The sequence below is a fragment of the Podarcis tiliguerta genome (assembly GCF_965153285.1).
Source record: "Podarcis tiliguerta genome assembly, chromosome: 7".
Classification (NCBI taxonomy): domain Eukaryota; kingdom Metazoa; phylum Chordata; class Lepidosauria; order Squamata; family Lacertidae; genus Podarcis; species Podarcis tiliguerta.
This window is the reverse complement of record NC_139540.1, coordinates 62,729,494-62,754,737: the sequence shown is the minus strand read 5'-3', so window position 1 is coordinate 62,754,737 and position 25,244 is coordinate 62,729,494. Positions and strand designations below refer to the sequence as shown.

General features: G+C 44.1%; 1 protein-coding gene across 3 annotated transcripts in view; it reads left to right on the top strand.

Annotated features, from left to right (window-relative positions):
• FARS2 (phenylalanyl-tRNA synthetase 2, mitochondrial) overlaps nt 1–25,244 on the top strand; it is a 186,839-nt gene that overhangs the window by 99,742 nt on the left and 61,853 nt on the right. For all 3 annotated transcript variants that reach the window (XM_083449540.1, XM_083449538.1, XM_083449539.1), the window contains one exon: nt 14,187–14,347. In XM_083449540.1, the coding sequence (XP_083305666.1) occupies nt 14,187–14,347 (161 nt within the window). The remainder of the gene's footprint in view (nt 1–14,186; nt 14,348–25,244) is intronic.

The following is a 25,244-nucleotide window of genomic DNA, read 5'->3' as shown; positions in this document are numbered from 1 at the left end:
CTACTCCTTGGGTTCTGAGCCTTCTTCCTTTGGTGGTTCCTTAGCTGGTTCCTCCCACCGTTCTATCAAGGATGGAACATATCCAGCATCTCCACACAGGGCCTGGAAATCATTTTATTATAACGAATGTAATAAGTTGTGCGTGCTTAGTTGTGTGGGTGGTACACATAACTATTTTCCCACTTTGAAAATGTGTCCATGGGACCCCAGAATTTGTGACTATGGTCCATATATGGTGAAAGGCTCTGTACAGCGGTTCCCTAGGTTACATACGCTTCAGGTTACAGACTCCGCTAACCCAGAAATAGTACCTCAGGTTAAGAACTTTGCTTCAGGATGAGAACAGAAATTGTGTGGCAGCACAGCAGCAGCAGCAGCAGCAGGAAGAGGAGGCCCCATTAGCTAAAGTGGTGCTTCAGGTTAAGAACAGTTTCAGGTTAAGAACGGACCTCCGGAACGAATTAAGTACGTAACCAGAGGTACTACTGTATAAGACAGTTTAATCGTTTCTGTGTGGACAGCTACCAAAGAGGTTTGAGCTTCTTTCTAACCCCTCTCTGTGAAAGGGCTTCATAGACCAAGAGGCGGAGTGCCTCCTCATAGCTTTGAGGGAAAGGAAGTCTCTTAATTAGTCCATCTTCATTGAGATCCCCATATTCTTTCTCATGCTGAGAAACCAGCCTGCAAGGCAGCAGATAAAATGAGCTCCATACCTTTCTTGTTGCAGGAGGGTCACAGGTGTTAACTTTCCTTTCCAAAACGATCAGAGGTTCAAACGTCTACCCCAAAGGACAAAACACCCACCTTTAAAAGCTTGCCATTGACTGATTGAAAATCCATATTTCTTTACATCTCTTTAATAGCCAAATAAATTTGCATGCTTGTTTGGTCAGCCTAGCATACAATTAGTACATGGCTTAATCAATTGCCTAATTACTGTTGTTGACGCCTAATGATAATCCATATTCAGTGCTGGTGCAAAGCTTAAACATTTTGCATTGTATGTAGTGTTTTCTAACCTTGTTCTCTAAACATAAGCCAGCTTGTTTCAATCATCCTTAAGAAAATTGGTCCTCATCTGACTAGCTGCCAGTTTATGGTTGGAATTATTCCAGTTTTAGCTACATTCTGACAGGCAACTTCTCTGCCGCAGTAGTTAATGTTGAGTTTGCCAGGCCTTGTGGTGAACTTAGAGGCTTCTAAGCATAGCAACTCGATGCATGCAGCTAGGGAAAAGGAAGAGTTGATGCTTCTGGATGAAGTCTTTGCATCTATCATTTTCAAACTGTGTTCCAAGGAAGCCTGAGGTTCCTCGATGAGCAGATAACTGTGGAGATGGCAAACTTCATTTTAAACACAACTTCTCATCACCTGTGATCTTTCCATGCAATGTGTGTCCTAATAAATGTTTTCATGTTATGCACGGTTATAGGAGAAGATCAAGAAGCAGCCCATTTTGGCTGGTCCTAAAGGTAAAGGTAAATGACCTTTGACAGTTAAGTCCAGTCGCGAACGACTCTGGGGTTGCGGCGCTCATCTCACTTTACTGGCTGAGGGAGCCGATGTTTGTCCGCAGACAGTTTTTCCGGGTCATGTGGCCAGCATGACTAAGCCGCTTCTGGTGAATCCAGAGCAGCACACGGAAATGCTGTTTAGCTTCCCGCCAGAGCGGTACCTATTTATCTACTTGCACTTTTTGGTGTGCTTTTGAACTGATAGGAGCTGGGACCGAGCAATGGGAGTTCATCCCGCCGCAGGGATTCAAATTGCCAACCTTCCTAGGCTCAGTGGTTTATACCACAGTGCTGGTCCTACTGGCCATCAAAAATGTGTTACTGACAGAGCCCCCCACCCTCATCACAAGAGGACAGGTCTTGTCCCTGACCTCATGCTATGTCTTTGAAAGGCAGCACAAAGTCAGGGGGAATTTCCTGCTCTCTCTGGCTCTAAGCTTGGAACTGAAATAAAGGTATAAGTAAAGGTACCCCTGCCCGTACGGGCCAGTCTTGACAGACTCTAGGGTTGTCCACCCATCTCACTCAAGAGGCCGGGGGCCAGCGCTGTCCAGAGACACTTCCGGGTCACGTAGCCAGCGTGACATTGCTGCTCTGGTGAGCCAGAGTCGCACACGGAAACGCCGTTTACCTTCCCGCTAGTAAGCGGTCCCTATTTATCTACTTGCACCCGGGGGTGCTTTCGAACTGCTGGGTTGGCAGGCGCTGGGACCGAGCAACGGGAGCGCACCCCGCCGCGGGGATTCGAACCGCCGACCTTTCGATTGGCAAGCCCTAGGCGCTGAGGCTTTTACGCACGGCGCCACCCGCGTCCTGGAACTGAAATAGAGGGCAGGAAACCAACCTTCTTCCATAACCTTCTTATTTTATCTCTTTGGCTCAACTGAGCCTAACAACTTCCCTCCCTCCCTCCCGTTTACAAAATTAAACTTTACATTTCACTTCGTTTCCTATCCTTGTTAAATCATTCCCTAAAATATTAAATTACTCCACCTGAATAGGTAGCAATTTCATCTTACAAATCTTCAGAAAACCCTGCTAATGATGTTAATTGCTTACAGTTGTCTTTCAAATATAATATAAATTTATTCCAGTCCTTTTGGGATGCTTGGTCTCGCTGGTTCCGGATTCTTCCCGTCAGTTTTGCCAGTTCTGCAAAGTCTCTCTTTTTGTGTCCATCTGAGCTGTGTCCCAAGCTTGCAGAACACCAGCCAAAGGGGCACAGGAAGTTGACTTGCCTCTGCCTTTCCCTACAAGCACTGCAAGCTCAGAATGGGAAGGGCTTTCTCTATCTCTGCCTGGTAGAAAGGTGCCTCTGTGTCTCTTCCAGCTATGAGATGGAGACGGAGGATGGCTATAGCTTTGTGACTGTGCCCAGCAAGAGCCATAACAAGCCACAGGGCTCAGTGAACTTTCGAGCTGGTGAGGGGTGAGGTTAATCCTCCTCTCCACATTACCTTCGAGGAGACATCTGGCTTATCTTGCTCACTACAGCCTGGCTCCCTTCTTGCCATCTTGAGTGGATTGAGCAACATTATGCAATTTCTGGCGAGGCTCAGTAGGTCCCAGAATCCTCTTCTGGGAAGGAAGGTTCTGGGGCAAATTCGCAGGGATTCCTCAGCAGACAAATCAGTGTGGAAGGGATTAGTTGGAAGCAGGAAGTGTGCAAACCACTTCCTTTGATAAAGGAGTGTCATGCGTAGTTGTTCTCTTGTCAGGGGAGATGCTTGGTATGTCTTGAAAACTCTGGTCCGACTTGGTCTCTTCAATAGGGTCAAGAAGCTAATGACTTTGGAAAATTCACAGTGTGCTAACTGAAAGAAGGCAGTTTGACCTGACTGTATGGGAAAACCCTAAGCAGGAAGGGGGAAAGTTGTTTTCAAAAAAAGGGGACGCATGTGTAAAGGATATCTAGGACTAATTGTTTGGAACAAACACTGTACAAGTGAGCACAGAGACGTTTTAGAGCAGGCATCCCCAGACTCGGCCCTCCAGATGTTTTGGGACTACAACTCCCACCATCCCTAGCTAACAGGACCAGTGGTCAGGGATGATGGAAATTGTAGTCCCAAAACATCTGGAGGGTCGATTTTGGGGATGCCTGTTTTAGAGGAACTAAAGCGTTGGAAGTGCAACTCCTCTCCCCAATTAAAACCCACAGTCTCTCTGGAATTGTCTCAGATAAAACATGCATTGAACATAGAACACGGGTTTACTTATTCCAAGTCACCCCATTGGTCCATCAAGCTCATTGTTTGATTGGGAGTGTCTCCCCAGTGTTTCAAATTGGGAGATTCATACCGGGGATTGAACCTGGAAAGCTATGGCCCTTCCCGAAATCATTCTCTCTCAGCCTCAAGCACCTCACAAGACTATAGTGAGCTACCTAGAAGAATGAATATATACAAATGTTGTGAATAACGGTTTGACATCTTGAGGAGCTAGACTCTCTAACATTCCAATATGAAACACATCTGAGTAGAATCTTTTGCACTTGGTAATGGATCGCGAACTTCCAAGTGTGACCCTAAGAACAATGAGCATAAAGAACAATGTGCTTTTTGATTCGTAACGCAGTGCTTCATTGTAGTATAATTGCATTTTTTCAATTAAAAGCTTATTACTCTGCCATCATGGTAAAATAGGATATTAACACTGAAAGTGAATGTCACAGGTGCCATTGGAAGTTCTTTCAATCCCTCTTAATAGCTTTTCAAAACTCTGGCTTAATGTTTCGCAGTGGGTAAGTGTGTAGTTTCAGAAATTATATCTTATATGAGTTTTGCTGAAACTGCCTTAGAAACCCTTTTATGATTTTCTAAAGTTATTTTGAGGCCCGACTGCTTAACTCCTCTACATGCAAAACTTTTCACACATCAACATTCCTGAGATCTCTGTATATAGCCTTCCTTGTCTTATTCTCTGGCAAAGCATCATTTCCTGTGTGCTGGCCATTTTTAAATGGCGGCTGGCTTCAACTACAACTGGGTGGTAGTGAAAAGTCATGTGTTCCAGTCATGAGGGAAGCAGTAGAACCTGGGAAGCTGCCTTACACTGCCTAGCAGTGGCTCTGTGGGGTTTCAGGCAGAAATCCCTCTTGGCACCACCTGCAGGATGTGGGGACTGAATCTGTGACCTTCTGCATACAAAGTAGATGGTCTATACAGTAGGACACATGGCCACCCCCCTGTTTACCCTTTGAAGGGACGCGGGTGGCGCTGTGGGTTAAACCACAGAGCCTAGGACTTGCCGATCAGAAGCTCGGCGGTTCGAATCCCCACGATGGGGTGAACTCCCGTTGCTCGGTCCCTGCTCCTGCCAACCTAGCAGTTCGAAAGCACGTCAAAGTGCAAGTAGATAAATAGGTACCGCTCCAGCGGGAAGGTAAACGGTGTTTCCGTGCGCTGCTCTGGTTCACCAGAAGCGGCTTAGTCATGCTGGCCACGTGACCCGGAAGCTGTACGCCGGCTCCCTCGGCCAATAAAACGAGATGAGCGCCGCAACCCCAGAGTCATCCGCGACTGGACCTAATGGTCAGGGGTCCCTTTACCGTTACCCTGTTTGCCTTATTTACTCAGCTGTAACACAGACACATTTTTATTGCTCCCCTCAACCAACCCCTGGATTTCTTTTCGATTTTGCAAACTACTTACACTACTATCTGGTGTTTCAAGGCTTCAATTTAGACAGCTGTACAGCAGCTTCCTGCAGTGCCTGGGGTTCCTTTCAGTCCCGCCTCTGTCTATTTGCCAGTGGTGAACACCCTTTTCCGGAGCTGTTCATGAACTGATGCGTAGAATCAGTGCACGGAATCGGAATTGTGGAGTTGGAAGGGACCACGAAGATCAGTATACCTGAAGGAGCGTCTCCACCCCATCATTCTGCCTGGATGCTGAGGTCCAGTGCCGAGGGCCTTCTGGTGGTTCCCTCACTGCGAGAAGCAAAGCTACAGGGAACCAGGCAGAGGGCCTTCTCGGTAGTGGCGCCCGCCCTGTGGAATGCCCTTCCATCAGATGTCAAAGAGATAAACAACTAGCTGACATTTAGAAGACATCTGAAGGCAGCCCTGTTCAGGGAAGTTTTTAATGTGTGACATTTCAATGTATTTTTAATCTTTGTTGGAAGTCACCCAGAGTGGCTGGGGAGACCCAGCCAGATGGGCGGGGCACAAATAACATATCATCATCATCATCATCATCTGGTCCAACCCCTTGCAATGCAGCAATCTTTCACTCAAAGTGGGGCTCGAACCCACAACCCTGAGATTATAAGTCTAACGCTCTGCTGACTGAGCTGTAGGGGGCTTAGCAAATTAACAGGGCCTTCCTTCACTTTCCAAAGTGCTGTGCTGAACTTAAAAAGCTGCTCCGGTCATAGTTCTCTATAAAGACCGAGGAAAGAAGAAGTGGCAAAAGAGAAGTGCTCCACCTCTCTCCAAAGTCGTGCTCAAAATGAAGCAAGACTCATTCCCCTCCCAGTCATCTGGCATATGGAGAGGAAGCTGGCAAGTGGGGTTCATGCAACCAGATAATGCTTATCGAATAATTCACCAAACCAACATGTGTGCACCCCTTCCTAGTGCCACACAGGCTAAGCCCCATTTAGCTCGTAGGATATGGCAGTGTCAACACCTAGGTTGCTCTAGTTGTTGTCCAAAAGCCGCTGACTTTTGGCTCTTTGAGGTTCTGCAGTGTTTTTACTCTCAGCTCTTGATGTGAAAGGAAGCTCTTTTCAGTCACCTTGAGGCATTGCTATGCATGCAAGAAGATATCTGTTTTCATTTCAAGCAACTGAACATCTCTATCTCTCCCACTCCTCGCGCTCTCTCTCTTTCTCTCTCACACACACATAAATTCTTGTTCTTTGAAGATCAAGTAATCAGTTTAAAGGCTAAATGGGTGGGCCTGAAGCAGCAGCAGCCCTACCTACACCCACTGAAAGATTACTTTTTTAATTTTCAGTACTAACAGTAGCTATATTAACCAGATGTAGCTGCATAAAATCTATGTGTGCACATGCCCTACCATTATATTGGGGAAGAAGATGAACATTTTTGTTTGCCTGTTGAAGCAGTTCAGGAGCCAGGTCTTTCCATATGTACACATAGAAACATGTGCAGTCTACAGCCCTGAATATGCAACGTTTAAAATCATGTGCGGAACCTTCACGAGTTTGGGGAGACTCCCTGCTTTGGAAGAACATCCTCCATCTGCTTGTGGAGGATTTGTAAAGAATCAGAGAATTCTAGTGTTAGAAGGGACCGCGAGGATCATCTAGTCCAACCCCCTGCGATGCAAGAATCTTTCGCCCAATGCGGGGCTTGAACCCATAATCCTGAGATTAAGAGTCTCATGCTATACCGACGGAGCTATGTTAGATATCAGGGAAGGCATACTGCCAGCATGCCCTTGGTCTCCCTCACTTGATTCTCATTGCACAAGTGAACTCCTGAACAGGGCTTTCCCCACAAAATTATCTAGCTAAAGATGTAAAGAACACCCTCCCTTCTGTACAACTGCCTGCTGTGGTTTGCTGGCTCCCAAATGCCAGACTGGTAAGTCAGATTGAAGGAAGGATGGCAGGTATTTGGCAGGTCAGGGTGAGGGAGAGGTTTAGGCGCTCACAGGAATAGGGTAGGTTTAAGAACAGTCCTGTTTACAGTTTACAGAAAACTGGGGGAAATTTGTTAAATATCTGGAGAATATAAGTGATGGTCAAATAACGTTAGAAGGTTTTAAAAGAGCACTGTGAATATGCGAGAGACATTGCCAAAAGGAATGAGAGGGAAAAAAGATATAATTAATGACAATGGTAAAAAAAAAGAAATGCGGAAACCAATAATGACTACGAAAGATTTACGGAAAAGCTGAAGGAAGTCCAAAAACAAAGATTTGGAAATTGAAATGTGAAGTGTGAAAATAATGTATGTTTTGTTTTGTTTTGTTGTAAATTAATAAAAATCACTTTTTTAAAAAAAAAAAAAAAGAACAGTCCTGTTTACAAACGATTCGGTTTACGAACTCCGCAAAACCAGAAGTAGTGTCCCGGTTTGCGAACTTTACCTTGGTCTAAGAACAGAATCCGAACAGTGGAAGGGCACCGCTGGCCGGAGGCCTCATTAGGGAAAGTGTGCCTTGGTTTAAGAACGGTTTCTGTTTAAGAACGGACTTCCGGAACGGATTAAGTTCGTAAACTGAGGGACCACTGTACTATGTTCCAGTTTGGGAGGAAATGGCTCAGCTTGCTTCTGAGTTTGAGCTGGGAGCTTGCCCATGACTGGGCTGAATAATCTCCTGGCCTGATCCTGCAAGGCAGTCCTTACGCCCAAGTTGTGTAAGCTCAAGGTAGAGCATGTGGCTGTCTTGGACAAAAGATATAATGTCTGAACTGGCGTTTAGTTACTGTGGTTCTAGAATGTAACTAATGTAACACAAAGCAAATGGGGGGAGTCATACTCTATGGTGACTTTGTGTGACAGCGGCAGACATTTAATTGCATTTTCTCTCATTTATCTGGCTGTCTTTCATCTGGAGAACAATTTCTGATCCAAGGTGAAAGAGAACATGATGGTTTGAGCAGACCTCTAGGGCTAACTCGAATGAGAACTGGCTCGGTCTCCAGGGACGCAAGCCACAAATTTCATTTTACTCCCTTGTGTAACCTTCACCTCAACTGTTTCCTAAATGAACATGAAAATAGATGAGGCTGGATCAGGAATGCTTGAGACACAAAGGAATGATAGAGCAGTCCACCAGCTAAATATACTATGGACAGCCTAAGGGTATCTTCAAACGTGAAACTTAAATAAGTTTGTGTTTTAATCAGTCTGTAATGTAAAGGTGAAACCTACATTGGTTAAAAGCTACATTTCATTTTTTCCCCCAATTCCAAATTTTCTCTGCTGTTTACAATATTCATTTTATGGCATTAACACACACAAAAGAGACTCAGATTCATTTCTTGGTCTTACATGTGAAAATGGTATGAGAACTGTACGGATGCCCTGTTTGTCCTACTTGACAGCTGCTGATGTTCTTACCTTCTCCTGCTTTGACTAATCCTTTTCATAACTCTTTCCTGCTATCAGTTATTTCAGGAAATTGTTTTATCAATTATTTTCCCATCTCGCTTGAGGTAGGGAACCTGTGGCCTTGAAGATGTTGTTGGGCTAAAACTCCCGCCCCTGATCATTGGTTATGCTGTCCAGTGCTGATGGAAGTTGGAGCCCAACATCATCTGAAGGACCACAGGCTTCCCACTCAAGGCTTCTAGCTCAGTGTTTCCAAAACATGGGAACTTGGGTCTCCAGCTGTTTCTGGACTACAACTCCCATCATCCCTAGCTAGCAAGACCAGTGGCCAGGGATTATGGGAGCTGTAGTCCAAAAACAGCTGGAGGCCCAATTTGTGAAACATTGGTCTATCTACTCACTGGCAACATCTCTCCAGGGTCTGAGGCAGTGTGGTCTGCCCTGGTCCTGTTTTGAGATGCTGGGAACTCAACTTTTGTGTTCAAAGCTTGTGCTTCCCCAGTAAGCTACAGCTCATCCCTTGATGATCCCCAGGTCAAGTTATTTCCTGCTGTTCGTTGAAGAATGGATGCTTTTGAATTATGGTGCTGGAGGAGACCCTTGAGAGTCCCATGGACTGCAAGAAGTCAAACCTATCCATTCTGAAGGAAATCAGCCCTGAGTGCTCACTGGAAGGACAGATCGTGAAGCTGAGGCTCCAATACTTTGGCCACCTCATGAGAAGAAAAGACTCCCTGGAAAACACCCTGATGTTGGGAAAGATGGAGGGCACAAGGAGAAGGGGACGACAGAGGACAAGATGGTTGGGCAGTGTTCTCGAAGCTACAAACATGAGTTTGACCAAACTGCGGGAGGCAATGGAAGACAGGAGTGCCTGGTGTGCTTTGGTCCATGGGGTCACGAAGAGTCAGACATGACTAAACAACAACAACAATAACAATATGTGGAAGAACTATGTGCCATGGCATCATCCTGTTCTGTTCTCTTGTGCCTTTTCAATGTCTTTGGCTAGCAGGATTTTCCCCAAGCTATTTTTTTGCTGCATTGTCGTAAAAGCACATTTATATAACACTCCCAGCCCCCATAATACATCCCTCCAAATGATTTGGATTGCTAAGCACAAACAATGCCGTAACCCTTCATGGTTAATCTGGTACCATCAATGACTTGAGGTTTAGGAAAAGAAAGGTGCTTGGTTGATCGATCAGTTCAAAGTTCTACATAGTTTTAGTAACAGCCTAATACCAATGAAAGGTATTTTGCTTTTTAGGGCATAAAACTATGTTAAGTAAGTCTAGGTTGTTATTCAGGTAGTGAATACTGCCTGATGAACTATGTTGAAAGGTCAAAAGTAAAGACATGTCAGGGAAGAAGGGAAGAATGATAAATTGTTGGCAGCACTCTGATCTGCATTTGGAACATGGCCAGTAGGCTAAATATTATATTTAAAGAGGTCAACTTTTATTCTTATGTCTTCTGATGAATGCCTTTGAATTTTCAGTACAAGATTATTATTTGTCAGAATACATTGATTCTACCTGTATTTGCTACCTGGTTTCTTCTTAACAGCTGGCGTCATTCTGCAGTCACAGAAAAGGTTGAAACAATGGGCCCATTCCAACACTCAGGCTGATGTGATGGTCGTGTGCAGGGTAGAGTGAGTCCAGGCATTGGGGGAGGTCTCATGGTCACTGTAACGCGATATCACACATGCACAAAATTGATCTGACTAATATTTGTGATCTTAACATCACTGTTTGTAGGTTCGCTTCTGTTTTCAAATGCCTGGGTCCACATGAGTTCATTTGTGTGGTGGCAGCCAAGCAGACCCATGAGCTGAGGTTATTAAACATCAACTGTTTTCTAACAATAAATATATTTGCTTATTTTGAGGACTACCTTGATGACTCAAGGTTGAAGCTCGTAACTATTCTTTGGGTGGTCACTGAGCACCAGATGAATTTGGCTGCTATGTTTGAAGTAATCAACCAATTCAGCAGATGCTGTTCAGCAAATGGAGAACTATCATATTTTAGCTCTACCCCCTACTGGACCAGACGTGTCCATCCAAATAAAAAGGAAGGCTTTACTGCTATTGGTCAGTCACAGGTGCTTTTACAGGTGCTTTTATGTGATTCATAACTCTCCATTGAACACTCTTCTTCTGTCTTCCCTCTAACTGAGTCTAGCTAAGGCCTTGGAATATTTGACTAATTTACTTTTAACAAGCTTCATTAAGCATATCAGCACCTCTTGCCACATGCTATAAGGTTGCATCTAGAAACCAGCTACCTCCAGCAGTCAGAGTCCTTTTGCAGGCTAGACAACCAGCAAGGCAAGCATCAGCTGTACCCATCACCAAGCTGACTGCTGCTAGTCTAATTGTACTACAGGGATCAATGAGTGAGACAGACTGGGAATCACACAAAACCAACAATGCCTGGGAAGATGCTTATGTGAAACCTTGGAGAGCTGCTGCCAATCACTGTAGACCAGATTAGGCAACTTGGCTCCCTCTTGGTGTTCTGGACTGTCATTCTCATCATTCCTGGCCATTGGCCACACTGACAGGTGCCGATGAGAGTTGTAGTCTGGAGCATGGGGGGGGGGGAGGGCAACCAGAATGCTTTCCTCTGGTATTGGCTGTTGGTATTCATCCTGATGGAATGCGGGTGGCGCTGTGGGTTAAACCACAGTGCCTAGGGCTTGCTGATCAGAAGGTCAGCGGTTCGAATCCCCGCGACAGGGTGAGCTCCTGTTGCTTGGACCCTGCTCCTGCCAACTTAGCAGTTTGAAAGCACGTCAAAGTGCAAGTAGATAAATAGGTACTGCTCCGGCGGGAAGGTAAACGGCGTTTCCGTGCGCTGCTCTGGTTCGCCAGAAGCAGCTTAGTCATGCTGGCCACATGACCCGGAAGCTGTACGCCGGCTTCCTTGGCCAATAAAGCGAGATGAGCGCCGCAACCCCAGAGTCGGCCACGACTGGAGCTAATGGTCAGGGGTCCCTTTACCTTTACCTTTATTCATCCTGATGGATTTCCTATAGTCTTTTACAAAGACTAGTAGTAGTGAAGACAAGTTGTATACAGGGAAATATGGAAGACAGTGTATGATTATGATTGCCACTCCATCTCTGAAATGCATGGATTAAATTCTTTGTTATTGTCTCCCCCTCCCCCTTTTTAAAAGAAAGGTCTCTGGAATTTTTGACAATAGCCGAGCAGCGTTCCAGTAATTTAAAATGTTGGTATTTCACACCATTTCACTTATTAACAAATGTGATTGATGCTCAAAGTGGGCTTGTAGTGATGAGTGGAGATCGAATGTCAACACATACCGTTGTGCTTTTCTTTTGAGATTTGCTGACAAGCCTCATACTAGATAGGAAAGGAGCACGCAATTAAGAGCTGCCTGCCAAGTTTGTTTTTGCTTGGCTTTTTTTTTGTGTGTGTGTCTTTCAATTATATTTTGGATAATGATAGACGAGATGCAACTTGATGATAAGGGTGAGTCTTAAAAGGCACAGTGGTCCCTTTAGCGTTTCACATAATTTCTAGTAGGAAATAAGATTGCATTAATTGCCATTACACTGTAATTATAGAATTATGGGAGTCTGGCATTTCATTTGTCATCCATTTCTTTAAACGGCGGTGATGATACTTATCTCTGTAGTTAATCTAGGTGCCCAACAGCACTGCCAACAATGATAATTATTTGCAAAGTTGCTTTTTTTGCTTGAGTTATCTGGAGCTACTTGCTTACTAACCTGGTAGTAGCAATAGTGCTAATCTAGAAGTGTTTCCCATTGTCTGGATTTTGTGGGTTGATCTATGCGGGCTGATCCACGTGGACAACCTTTCTTCACAGCCACGCAGCACACAGAGAATATCAGATGTTTTAAGGAACAAGCAATGCAACAGATGTCCCAAAAAGAAAAAGGCATCTGACCACATGTGGGGGGGAAACAGCCTGATTGCCAAAGCAAGCAATTGGCAATATTGAAAGAATGGCATCCTGGTAGCCAAAATTCAAATAGGCCTAGGCCGTCCTTTCCTCCAGATATTTCCCAGGTGGGACTGAGGGGGAAACGAAACTGGAATTCCACCTGTTATGTTTCCCTCCTACCTAGAGAAGAGCGACTTGCAGTGTGTTGGTCAACCAAGAGAAACGGAGTCCTCTGCTTTTCAAATTTGCCAGTCAGGATTTTAAGCAGCCTTTCATCTGCATCCCCAAATTGGCTAATGTGGCATTTGCCCACTCATTATGGAGATGTCGTACTGGGGGGAGAGAGAAAGGGTTAATAGACTGACCAATAAGAAAGCCCAGGGGCGAAGCCTAACTGTGTTTAAGGCACAACACGGGTTTTGGCAGTTAGTTCGGTTGGTTTCTTGTGGGTGGGAGGCATAGGAGTCAGAGACAGAGGGGAGACAGAGAGAGTGAATTGGATTACAGTGGTACCTCGGGTTAAGTACTTAATTCGTTCCGGAGGTCCGTTCTTAACCTGAAGTACCACTTTAGCTAATGGGGCCTCCTCCTGCTGCTGTGCCGCCAGAGCCCGATTTCTGTTCTTATCCTGAAGCAAAGTTCTTAACCTGAAGCACTATTTCTGGGTTAGCGGAGTCTGTAACCTGAAGCGTATGTAAGGTACCACTGTACAGTTTTTCAAAGTATTTAGAACTTGTTTGCGTTCACAATAAACTGGAATCTTTGTTAATACGTTACAACCTGACTGGGTCTGAATATATTACCGGGGAAACCTGATTGGTGGCAGTGGAAGAGATAAGCCGTGGTGGTGCAGGGTCAATAGGGAACGACCGGGGGCTCTGTGCAAATGCCACAGCTGCCACTTTGGAAACAGTGTGTTCAGTGGAAGGTTGCTTTGTGACTTCAGTTTGATCTGGAAATGTCACCTGTATCCCAACAGGCTTCCAACCTTGACCTTCAACCTGTACCTTGCTCTGGGCTTTTGCTTGTGGTTTTGACTGGTTCTTTCCATATGGAGAACAATAGGTGCACTAACTGCACTATGTTTGGTCCATTAGTTTCCTCTGCAGATTTTGTGCTCTTCATTGCGAGGTACTGGAGCTGGTGGAAGTTAATAGTTTAGCAACATCCAGAGGGCACCATGTTAGCTACTCCTGATCTATACCGTATTTTTCGCTCTATAAGACGCACCAGATCACAAGACGCACCTAGTTTTTGGAGGAGGAAAACAAGAAAAAAATATATTCTGAATCTCAGAAGCCAGAAGAGCAAGAGGGATCACTGCGCAGTGAAAGCAGCAATCCCTCTTGCTGTTCTGGCTTCTGTGATAGCTGCGCACCTTGCATTCACTCCATAAGACGCACACACATTTCCCCTTACTTTGTAGGAGGCAAAAAGTGAGTCTTATAGAGCAAAAAATACAGTATTTCCTTTCTTTGGGATGAGGCATAAAATTAGCAGGCATAGCTGATTCTTTAAAAAGTTCCCCCATATGAACTATTTTTGGTGTGTGTTTTTTTAAGGAAACACAACTTTTCATTTATGTATTTAATATGCATTTATTTAATAGATTTATATCCCACCTTTTAGAATACCAATCTTACTGTTGCCTTTATTCTCCCTTTAAGGCCTTGTGTGTTTTTCTTTGTGTAATTGCAGCTGGCGCAGAGAACAAAATCGGCTGGGCGTTTGGCCTGGGGTTGGAGAGGCTGGCCATGATCCTGTACGGCATCCCTGACATCCGACTTTTCTGGAGCAAAGACGAGCGTTTCCTGAAACAGTTCCACGTGCCTCACATTAACCAAAGAATACAATTCCAGGTAAGATTGAAACGTTGGAACGATGTTTAAGGAAAGTGAGAACTTGCAGAGAGCCATGCCTGGAAGTGCTGCTTCCCTTTGTTTACAGCAGCGTTGTGATGCTCCCATCCATTTCAATGGCGGCCTATTTATGGCATATCTAGCCCACTTTCCCCCCCAAGGAGCTCAAGGTGGCATACATAGTTCCCCTTCTCCTCACTTAGTCCTCACAACAACCCTGTGAGCTTAGGCTGAGAGGAGAGACAGTGACTGGCCCAATTTCACCCAATGAGCTTCATGGCGAGTGGGGATTTGAACCCTGGTCTCCCAGGTCCTAGTCCAACACTCTAACCACCACACCACACTGGCTCTCTATGTAGGCATCTGCATGGAGGAAGAGGCAAGTTGCTCATTCTTAATGCAAAGGTAGCTTATATCCTATTTCTTGAAGCAAACTTCATTTGCCGAATATTTTTAAGGTTAACTTTTGAATCAGTAGCATTTGCAAGCAGTCTGTATGTGCACATTCATCTCGGCTTTCTGTAGGTGGTGGTAAAAAACAACAACACACACATGTCTTTAATTTTATTGATTTCACCTAATCAATATTAACTGAAAAGGGCACAGAGGTTTCACCGCCACATGCTGTGTGCACTGATTTCCAAAAATGGTTAGGCTACCAAGACGTCTCAGGCTTGATGATTTGCATAAGACATGTGGGAAAGAGCTTGCGATTCCAAAAGGAATCTGCCCGCCTAGTTCTGCTTAAACAGCTTTGAGAAGAATTTGCAAGTGGGAGGCCTGAGAGAGAAGCTGGAAGAGTAAACAAATCTGGACAAATACAAGTATCACAGATTTGTGCAATGATGCTCCAGCACTCGGTTTTTGTGGAAAGTCTAGGGAGTTCCACAGCATGGTGCAATATGTTTGCTAATCGCAACGTTGGGAGTTGCTTGGCTGACATGGCTGGAGCCAGTACACAGCAAAGGTGGGCAACTGCCCAAAGATGAATATGTGCAGAACTCACTGAGCCAAGCCCCAGATCCAGTGTGGATTAATAATGGCAGAATGGCACAGGCTTGGGGGTGGGGTGCCTTGCCTTGACCAAGGATAACAACCAACTGCAGTCTTTTGCCCCAAAGGCTGGAGCGCATCTGAAACTAGGCTCACAATACATCATCGCCACATGCTAAGAGCTGGGAAGGAAAAGAAGGGTGAACCGCTAAAGATACGCAAAATCGTCTGAGAATGGCCCTGAAGCTAATCTCCAGGTGGCAAGAACATGTTATCTGCACTCATGAGGTCCAAAGGGGTAGGAGGGAACATAGCAATGATTCAACACAACACTATTTCAGATGGAAAGGAACTGCAGTGAAATAATAACCCCTTGGAGGTTCAAAACTAGTGCAATATTGAAGGGGGACCAGGTGGCAAGGCAGCATCCGAATGAGTAGATAGCATCCTTTCCTCCGATCTGAGACACCACTTCTGCAGCCTTGCCACCACCATCACTGCCCCTGATCAGAGATAGTCGACCTGGAGGCATTTTTGTTCAGCCCAGTTGTGCTATAATGCAGGGATGAGGAACCTCTGACCCCACAGACCATTCTTGGCCCACCATGAGGTTGAACCTGGCCTGTGAGGCCACTTTCCCCAAACCACACCAACCTGTCCATTGGCTGACGTCACTGGGGAATGTCAGCTTGAGCAGGGCAGGGATTCCTCCTGCTGCATGCTGTTTTGCAAGCACATTCTCTGCGGGGAGCTCACTGGCGAAGTAGACCTCTGCAGCAAGCAGGATGAAACCCTTGCTCATCAGCTGCGCAGCAGAGTGTCCAGCGCTCCTGGGTTCCTATGGGAAACAAGTTGGCAAAGAAGACCTCTCACCCTACCCGTGTGGACCCACTATGATGGGTGGATCACCCACCTGTCAATCACTAGACACCATAATGACATCAGATGATTGATAAGGGGGTGGGGCTGGCCATCTGTCAAAGTTGGCCCATGAGGTTGTGGGAAGGCGAAGATCCACCAATGCTAGAAAATGTTGCAGTTCCACTCAAAAGCATTAGTATGCTGGTCCTCCTATAACTTCTCTCGCTAATACATATGCAGGATCAAGGAATCATTTGTGAAGTTCCTTGCTTTGGGTGGGCTGTGGGCTGCATGCTTTCACTGTGATGTTGTCATGTCCCAACGCAGGAGAATTAGAGGTGCTACGACAAATTTAAAGATTGGGATGTCGCTGTGTCCATGTTGTACAATGCAATGATACATGAGGCCACTGAGAAATCAAAACCTTATTTGGGTATATTCGGAAACCCCAAAATACGCCAAATTGGTGGGGGTGAGGAATTGCTTCCTCATCTGTACTGTTCGTTTCAGGACAAACAACTATGTGTGCACAAACTAGCCATTTCAGCTCGTTCAACATCAATATGAAGTTGGGATAGACCTGATGATGCTTTTTACTAGCTCTTTTCCTCTGTGTAATTTACGTTTGCGATCTGAGTTTATGATTAGCATTTTTCCACGATTAAAAAAAAAAGTAAGTAGCTTCCATGGGTTCCGCATTCTTTGAAATTTTTCATCTTTATAGGGTAATGATGCCTAAATAGTTATTCATTCATTATGTTTACTTTTTAATAGCACATCTATTAAAAGCAGCCATGCAGCCATTAGTAAGCAAATTGAACTTGGATGCCTAAAATAATGAGGTTCAGCCTGTGATTTGATTTATTGGCTCATTAGCTTGATTGTAATTGAGGATATGTATGAAGTGCGTATATCTGGGTTTGTATATACTTGTGAGAGTATCTAGGCATGTACCAAAGAATCCCGGGCCTTATACATTGGAAGTAAGTTATATTATTGTAGAACTGAGTTATTTGGCTGCAGTTTCTGTCTGTAGGATTCAACTCAGTGAAAATGTATTCCGCACGTGTGCCACTTGGTTCTATAAAGTCGTGAGAACTCTTCAGGCAACCTAAAGTACATTTAAGCACACATTCCAAACTGGGGGTAAAAGACAGTCAGCACCAGTCATATTTATACGGTGGAATCCAATTGACCTCAACCGTGGGTTTCTGTGAGTGAACTTAGTTTTGTAAATGCACCTTGCATACTGTCTGATTGTGACTCAGGACCAAATCCATGAAGTTAAATGCACATTCTTTCTTCACGGGACTGTTGTCCTGTGGAAAAGGTGGTTGGGGGGAACTCTGAAAACTGCTTTGGCATGGAATGATGATTTGTGGTATGGACATGCATCGAATCATTCAAAAGATTGGTTTTCTATTCCAAGATCACTGAAAAGTCAAGTTGTAGACAGTATAGAATGGCCTTGTGGTCGAACACTCCTTGATATAGCTGCTGTAAGCAATTTTTATTTTATTGGCTGGTATTAAAGGATTAAATGATAAGCCACTTTTGGTTCTCCTTATGTGTAACGGAGTACAAACAAGTCGCTGACTCTGCCCTTTTACCCCCAGTTTGATGCTTATTGCAACAGATTATGTACAATAAGATATGGTTGTTGTTTCAATAGGTTTTATGTCTATAAAGAATCATTTTTAAAAATTTCATTTAGCCTCTTTTATCCCTCAAATCATTTCATTTAATTTGATAATGATTTGGGAACAAGCAACTTTGAGCCCACTGAATAGAGTGGAATTAAATCCACCAAGTAAATATGAGAAAATGTTACATAGGAATTTGCTAGCTGCAAAACTTCCTCTTAGATTCCTGTGGAGTCCTGCTCTCACGGATGCAACTCCAAACAAGCTTCCTGGATAACAAACTGTGACATGTCATTACTACAGAGTATATGGCCAAGGAACCATATACTAAGGGAGCTGGGCATGCTTAGCCTGGAGAAGAGGAGGTTAAGGGGTGATATGATAGCCATGTTCAAATATATAAAAGGATGTCACATAGAGGAGGGAGAAAGGTTGTTTTCTGCGGCTCCAGAGAAGCGGACACGGAGCAATGGATCCAAACTACAAGAAAGAAGATTCCACCTAAACATTAGGAAGAACTTCCTGACAGTAAGAGCTCTTCGACAGTGGAATTTGCTGCCAAGGAGTGTGGTGGAGTCTCCTTCTTTGGAGGTCTTCAAGCAGAGGCTTGACAACCATATGTCAGGAGTGCTCTGATGGTGTTTCCTGCTTGGCAGGGGGTTGGACTCGATGGCCCTTGTGGTCTCTTCCAACTCTATGATTCTATGAACCATTTGAAAGAGGCATTTCGTGAGTAGCTAACACTGGCTGTACTTGCATGTCATGGTAAATCACAGTTAGTGATGCTTAGACAGCTTTCTCTTCACTCCTCACATGAATAGGAACTAAGAACCATGGTCCCTGGCTTAGCAGTATATCCAAACTGGAGGCTGTGGTTTGTTTCACACTCCTAACAAAACATGATTTGAAGCCAAGGTTTGTTCTTGGCTTACCAAATATGGCTTCTTTGACTGAAACAAATTATAGTCCTTGGTTTGGACATAGTGCTAAGCCAGATACTGTAGTTTGTTGCTGATGCTTAGGGGCAGGGGCAGGGGAGCGAAGCAAGAGCATTCTCTAAAGTCCCAGTAAACCATGGTTTATCATGACCTGGGCATGTCAGATGTCAAAATCACTCCTTTGTCAGTTTCTGCTAGCTAGCTAGCACAATCACATATTACACTACTGGCAGATGTTACAGCAGTGTTTCTAATCGTTTGTTTTGAAGCAATAATTCATTATTAGCACAAAATAGTTATTTTTAAATGCCCTTCAGAAGCATTTTTAAAAGATTCAGGAGCAATTTAAAATGCTGTTTAGCAAGCGTTTGAAAATAAAAGACAGCGCTCAAATTGAAAGGCTTAGCAAACTATCAAAATCACAATGCAGCAGTCCAGCAAACTTCCAGATCGTGACTCAGAGTCCAGTTCTGTTCAGTTAGGTGCTGACTGATGAAATTGTATTTATACCGGTTTGTTCGTAAGAATTCCATTTACTATTCTTTCTGGGAAAATAAAACCCCTAGATGTGCTTTAATAGAGAGCATATCATGTAATATTAGCAGATGTCCCAACTGTTCCTAAGAAATACACGACTTAATAATGATTGACCAGATGCTATCAGGAATGAAAAGCCTTCCTTTAAAAATGCAGCCATAATCTAAATGAATCCTACGTTTGCAAGAGGGAACTGAAGCAATGCAATAAGCATCGTGCAAGCGCAAACAGGGCCATTTGCTGCCCTGCAACCTCAGCTGCTCTCCATTGCGCAAGTTGTCATCCTCCATGGGCAGTGGACTCTATGCACAGAGGGTAGAAATGAAGCCTAGTAAGGGAAGGAAAAGGGACGTGGGTGGCGCTGTGGGTTAAAGCACAGAGCCTAGGGTTTGCCGATCAGAAGGTCGGCGGTTCGAATCCCTGCGATGGGATGAGCTCCCGTTGCAAGTAGATAAATAGGTACCTCTCCAGTGGGAAGGTAAACGGTGTTTCTGTGCGCTGCTCTGGTTCGCCAGAAGGGAAGGAAGCGAGACACTGGACTGGCTTGAGGACTTGGTTGAGTCAATATTAAGCCCAGGTGTCAGTCACCCAAAAGTTCTAAAGAAATTGCACCAGATTGCATCATCCCTTCTATCCTAGATGAAGTTTGTTACGTTGTGTCCCTTGGAATAGGTAGCATTACGAGATCAAAGGAAGGTATCCATTTCTGGTGATTTCTCTGCATCCGTATCTTTGCGCAGCCCCCCCCCCCCCAATATCTTGGGTGGAAGCTGCCTTCACAGATTCCCAAGTATGTTTATAACTGAAGCAGGAAGGTTTGCTTTAACTTTTAAGGTACACTGTGCTGTCCTGCTCTGGCCAGGCACATATTTAAAGGTGTCTTGCTGAACATAAATCTACTTTATGTAACTCTGATTGTACCAAGTTTCATTTCACAGTTAACTTGTTTCTTTCCATTGTGTTTTATAAGACAATTGTGGTTGCTTCTCATAGCAGAACAGATGGTAAAGTACAGGAAAAGCCCAAATTTTGTAAGTAGCTAAAAACCCATCTTGTATTTCTACATTTTAAATAAAAGGGTTCTTCATTTCTTTGCCCAGATGTACCAGCCAATGGACACATGTTGAAAGCTTGTATCTTATGTGACCAAGACCTTCATTTATTTCTGAGAAACCCCAATATACTCTCACATAAATCATTTATTACCATCTGTTATTAATTATTAGCTTTCTTCCTGCTTATAATGAAATCCCCCCCATTGCCCCCCATTTCCCATATGCTATTTCCTGCCTTCTTTTAGTCAATGCTAAGTCCAGGTACATTGCAGGCTAGAAATCAATGACCCCCCCACAATTTCACCGCCACAATTTATATATTTCTTTGGTGTTAGCTTCTGCAGTAAGGCAGGATGTAAACCTTGCTTTTAATATTAAAAAAATGTCACGGTCACATCTCAAAGGTGTTTTTTATTCCTTTTCCTTTTGAGAATGTGTGCTAGGGTTGTCCATATTTTAGTGGAGAAGTAACCCAGGTCTGAAATTCCAGGAAGAAAGAGTGCACATGATTAGGAAATGCAGAAAGCTTGTTATCAGAACAGCAGGAGACAAAAGAAAAATCAAATGTATCAAAGTTCAGGTCCAATTCACATAGAGACAATATATTAGTGGTGTGTCAACGTTCTCTAAATTTGATATGTGCTTTCAATGGAGCACAATTGATGCAGACTGACAGATACTGAAAAATACTCAACATGCCAAATGTTCACACGGCTGTGCTGCCCCTTTCGTTCCCTTGGCTGTTGCTTCATCATGGTGTTGTTTTCCTTCTACTCTCCCTGCCAATTACCCCATTTACCCTCGCTGCCCTTCAATTTGTTTGGATATTTTTTTTTTTACCCAAAAAGCAGATTTTTCGACACTCTAATAGAATGTCGATCCATTTTGTTTCAAGTGATAATCTTACCTCTGGATTAAAAATAAATATACACACATTCATTTCCAGTGGCATAATTCTGTGGCATGGGTGATGCTTTAATTCTTTATTCTCAAAGACAAAACCAAATCCAACTGCAGTTAAGTCCTAATGCTTCCTTAAGTAGTACCTAAGGAAAGCAGGCCCATTTCAAAAAGTAAATGTTCCACAGTGCAGAATGCACTCTAAATTTTTATCCACTCAAGAGTCTTGCCCCTGAGACTTCTTTCAGCAAACAGCTCATAAATGAATACATATAAAAAATGAATCCTTGACTACATAAAGCGTAGTCTTTATTATTATTCCGAACGGTAATGTATAATGGTTGCATTGAATGCTTAAGTAATCCATAGAGCAATTTCTGTTGCTGAGATATATTTGCATATATAAAGGCCCTTCTAGATTAGCATCTCCATAAAAGCGCCCAACATTCTGTCACACTTCACCGTGACAAGAAAAATGGCATCTAGGATTGTGCAGATAAGATTAAGATTAATACTTAAGGACTGGTGTCAATGGTACCAGGTACTCCAGTTGTGTCTTCAGATACGCCACTGTGGTTTCTCCCACTTAAGTGAATCACTTTTAACAGTTTTGGACAACATTTGCAAGGAGGGGAGGGCAAAACCTCCCTTCCTGTTCCAAACACAACCTGCACTCACTTATAAGGAATGGGGAGAGGAGAAATGTATATCTGGGCACACAGCACACATAAATATACTACCCTCCCTCACAAAAAGAAGAAGAAAAATCCCCTCAGTATGCAACCTCATCCTCTGCGTATATTGCTTATTAACACCAGGCAGTTTTCTAGTTGCATTTTTTCTTTTTAAAAGTCAGTCTTAAGTACATGTTTTCTCATAAGTGAGCTCCATTAAGTCCAGTGTCCTTCTGTCCTGTCCCTGGTAAATGTAAATAAATCCTGATAATGGATTTATTGAAGGAATATTTTGAGTACTTTACCCACTACAGTAGTAGGCTAAGGTGATGCACTAGATAGTTTTGTTTTGCTTCTAGATCACAAGCCAGAACTGACTTAAGCCCTGAGTCCAACCAGGATTCTTTTGTTGGTTCCCTTCCTTAGCTGACTGGTTAAAATCTGACACCAGATGTACCGGTACTTGGAATTCAGAAGGGAAGTTTGCAAATGACAGTTAAAACTCCCATTCAACTTTGCTATTGGATGCAAAAAAAAAAAAGACCAAAAAACCACAACTCCAAATCTGATACACCTTTAATTCATTTGTTCGTTAAGCTTCAGAAACGCAAGCAGTTATTATTTGAGGGTGTGTGAAGTCCGGTGTAATGAAGCCTAGGTCTATGGTCAGTACTAAATTATAGCCTTACGCATATTGTAGATGCTTGCTTTTTTATTAAATGATGCTGGTGCAGTTTCCAAATGCAACCCCTGACCCTCAGCCATTCTGTGAGGCCTGTCAAGCCCTGGGGAGCTCTGCTCATCTGTCCATACTGCCTAGCTCATGGGTAGGCAAACTAAGGCCCGGGGGCCGGATCCAGCCCAATCGCCTTCTCAATCCGGCCCACAGACGGTCCGGGAATCAGCGTGTTGTTACATGAGTAGAGTGTGTCCTTTTATTTAAAATGCCTCTCTGGGTTATTTGTGGGGCCTGCCTGGTGTTTTTACATGAGTAGAATGTGTGCTTTTATTTAAAATGCATCTCTGGATTATTTGCGGGGCATAGGAGTTTGTTCATCCCCCCCACCCCAAATATAGTCCTCCCCCACACAAGGTCAGAGGGACAGTGGACCAACCCCCTGCTGAAAAAGTTTGCTGACCCCTGGCCTAGCTGATCTATCATGAGCTGGGTGGCATGGGGACAGCAATTAATTGCAGATGGGAAGAGCAAGTGGGAGAGGCTTCAATAACCCCACTCTGTGCTCCCATTTCAACCAAGTTCACTGTTTCCACGCTGTCATACAACTAACGTGGTCGACTTCTACCAGGTTGCATCACCTTGCTGTAAGATCATATGAGGTCACCATGTGGCAAAGGGCACACATTTTCTAGGAAACCGAAGGGATGTGGATATTATGGGAATCCCAACTTGCAAGTCACAGCCACCACTTCTGAGCCAGTTGCTGAACAGAGCATTTGAAACCTTTCGGAATGACCACAGGGAACATAATTTGATGATGCCATATACTGGCTTAAAGAAGGCTGGGCGTATCTTACCCACAGACCCCGAAGGCTAATTTTCACTATAGCTATAGCAATGTCCAGTGCAGTGAAGAAGCATCTGGTGATGGTGGTGGTGAAATCTGCTAAACCACATTTAGAAGTTGCCTTGGTGACTTCTCAAACTATTACTGCAGCTCCGTCACTGGCCCAGAGAAGATTTTACAGGTGCCCTGTGCATTCCTGGGTTCATTTTGTTTCTTTCCCTCATAATTTTTGCATATTAAGTTGTATGCAGGATCACGAGTCACGTTTTCCTAGATTGCGAGGCCTTAGCAACCAGGAGAGGAAATCTGTTTAGCTATATATGACTAGTGGGACTTTTCTGCTCAAATTGAATGATGACAGAGATTTGCCTTTGTTTTACACTGTGCTGTAAATTTTAAACAGCAATATTTGTGCTGGCAATTGCTCAGGAGGTGTGTATTTTGCATCTGGCATGAATTTTGATGTCCTAATAGTTTCCTCCTAGGAAGCTATTTAATTAGAAAAAGGTAGAAATTGGTGCAATAAAAGCACAAAGGAGTGCCTTAACCCTAGGAGAATGCTGGGGACACGAGTTGAATTAACAGATCAGTCTTAGCTGCTATGTTATATGCAGAAGTGGGTTTCCTGGGTTTGGTACGCTGTCGGAAGATTGCCCCACCTGCAAAAGAGAGAACAAACATTGCACACACTTTGTGTCATGCACATTTGTATCCTGTTTTGCGGCTGGAGTGGAAGGTCCCAAGGTAAATCGTGGGCCACACAAAAGCACTAAGATATCTTTTGGATGGAATGTCAGCAGTTAAAGCCTTCCCCATAATTGTATTCCTATCTGAGGAGAGTCTTATCCCATTGAATTTCTGCCTGTCACAAACTGTTGAAAGCACAAAACTCCAACACCAGCACTAAATCATGCAAGGAATTCTGTTTTCATGAGTTGTAAATCATTTATGTTGTTTTTATTTTTTTATCAATTGATCTTGCTCTATTCAGGGCTATAAAGGTGATGGTAAAGGACCACTGGATGGTTAAGCCCAGTCAAAGGCGACTATGGGGTTGTGGCGCTCATCTCGCTTTCAGGCCGACGGAGCCGGCATTTGTCCGCAGACAGCTTTCCGGGTCATGTGGCCAGCGTGACTAAACCACTTCTGGTGCAATGGGACACCGTGGCAGAAACCAGAGCACACAGAAACGCCGTTTACCTTCCTGCGCAGCGGTGCCTATTTATCTACTTGCACCGGCATACTTTTGAACTGCTAGGTTGGCCGGAGCTGGGACAGAGCAATGGGAGCTCACCCCGTTGCGGAGATTTGAACCGCCGACCTTCTGATTGGCAAGCCCAAGAGGCTCAGTGGTTTAGACCACAGCACCACCCCCATCCCTATTCAGGGCTATACCCAGGCATGGTAACGGGGGTGGTGGGTGGGATCAGAAGAGATTGGGATTTACAGCAAGCAAGGTTCTGATGCCGGTTCTAGGATAAATTCCAGATGACAGTGTTAAAAAGCAAGCAGTGTATTTGAAGAGAATTTGTTGTGGTTAGTTAGTTAGTTAGTTAGTTAGTTAGTTAGTTAGTTAGTTAACACTACAGCAGTGTTATCAGCTCAGGTCAAACAGCCACTTCTCTTAGAATGACAATGGCACCCACCTAAGAGATACTGGAACTGAGTTCTGGTGAGTTCCGGCTGAAAAAAAGCCATTTGTCATCTCTCTCTCTCTCTCTCTCTCTCTCTCTCTCATAAAGGATTTGAGACTTTTATATACGCATCTAA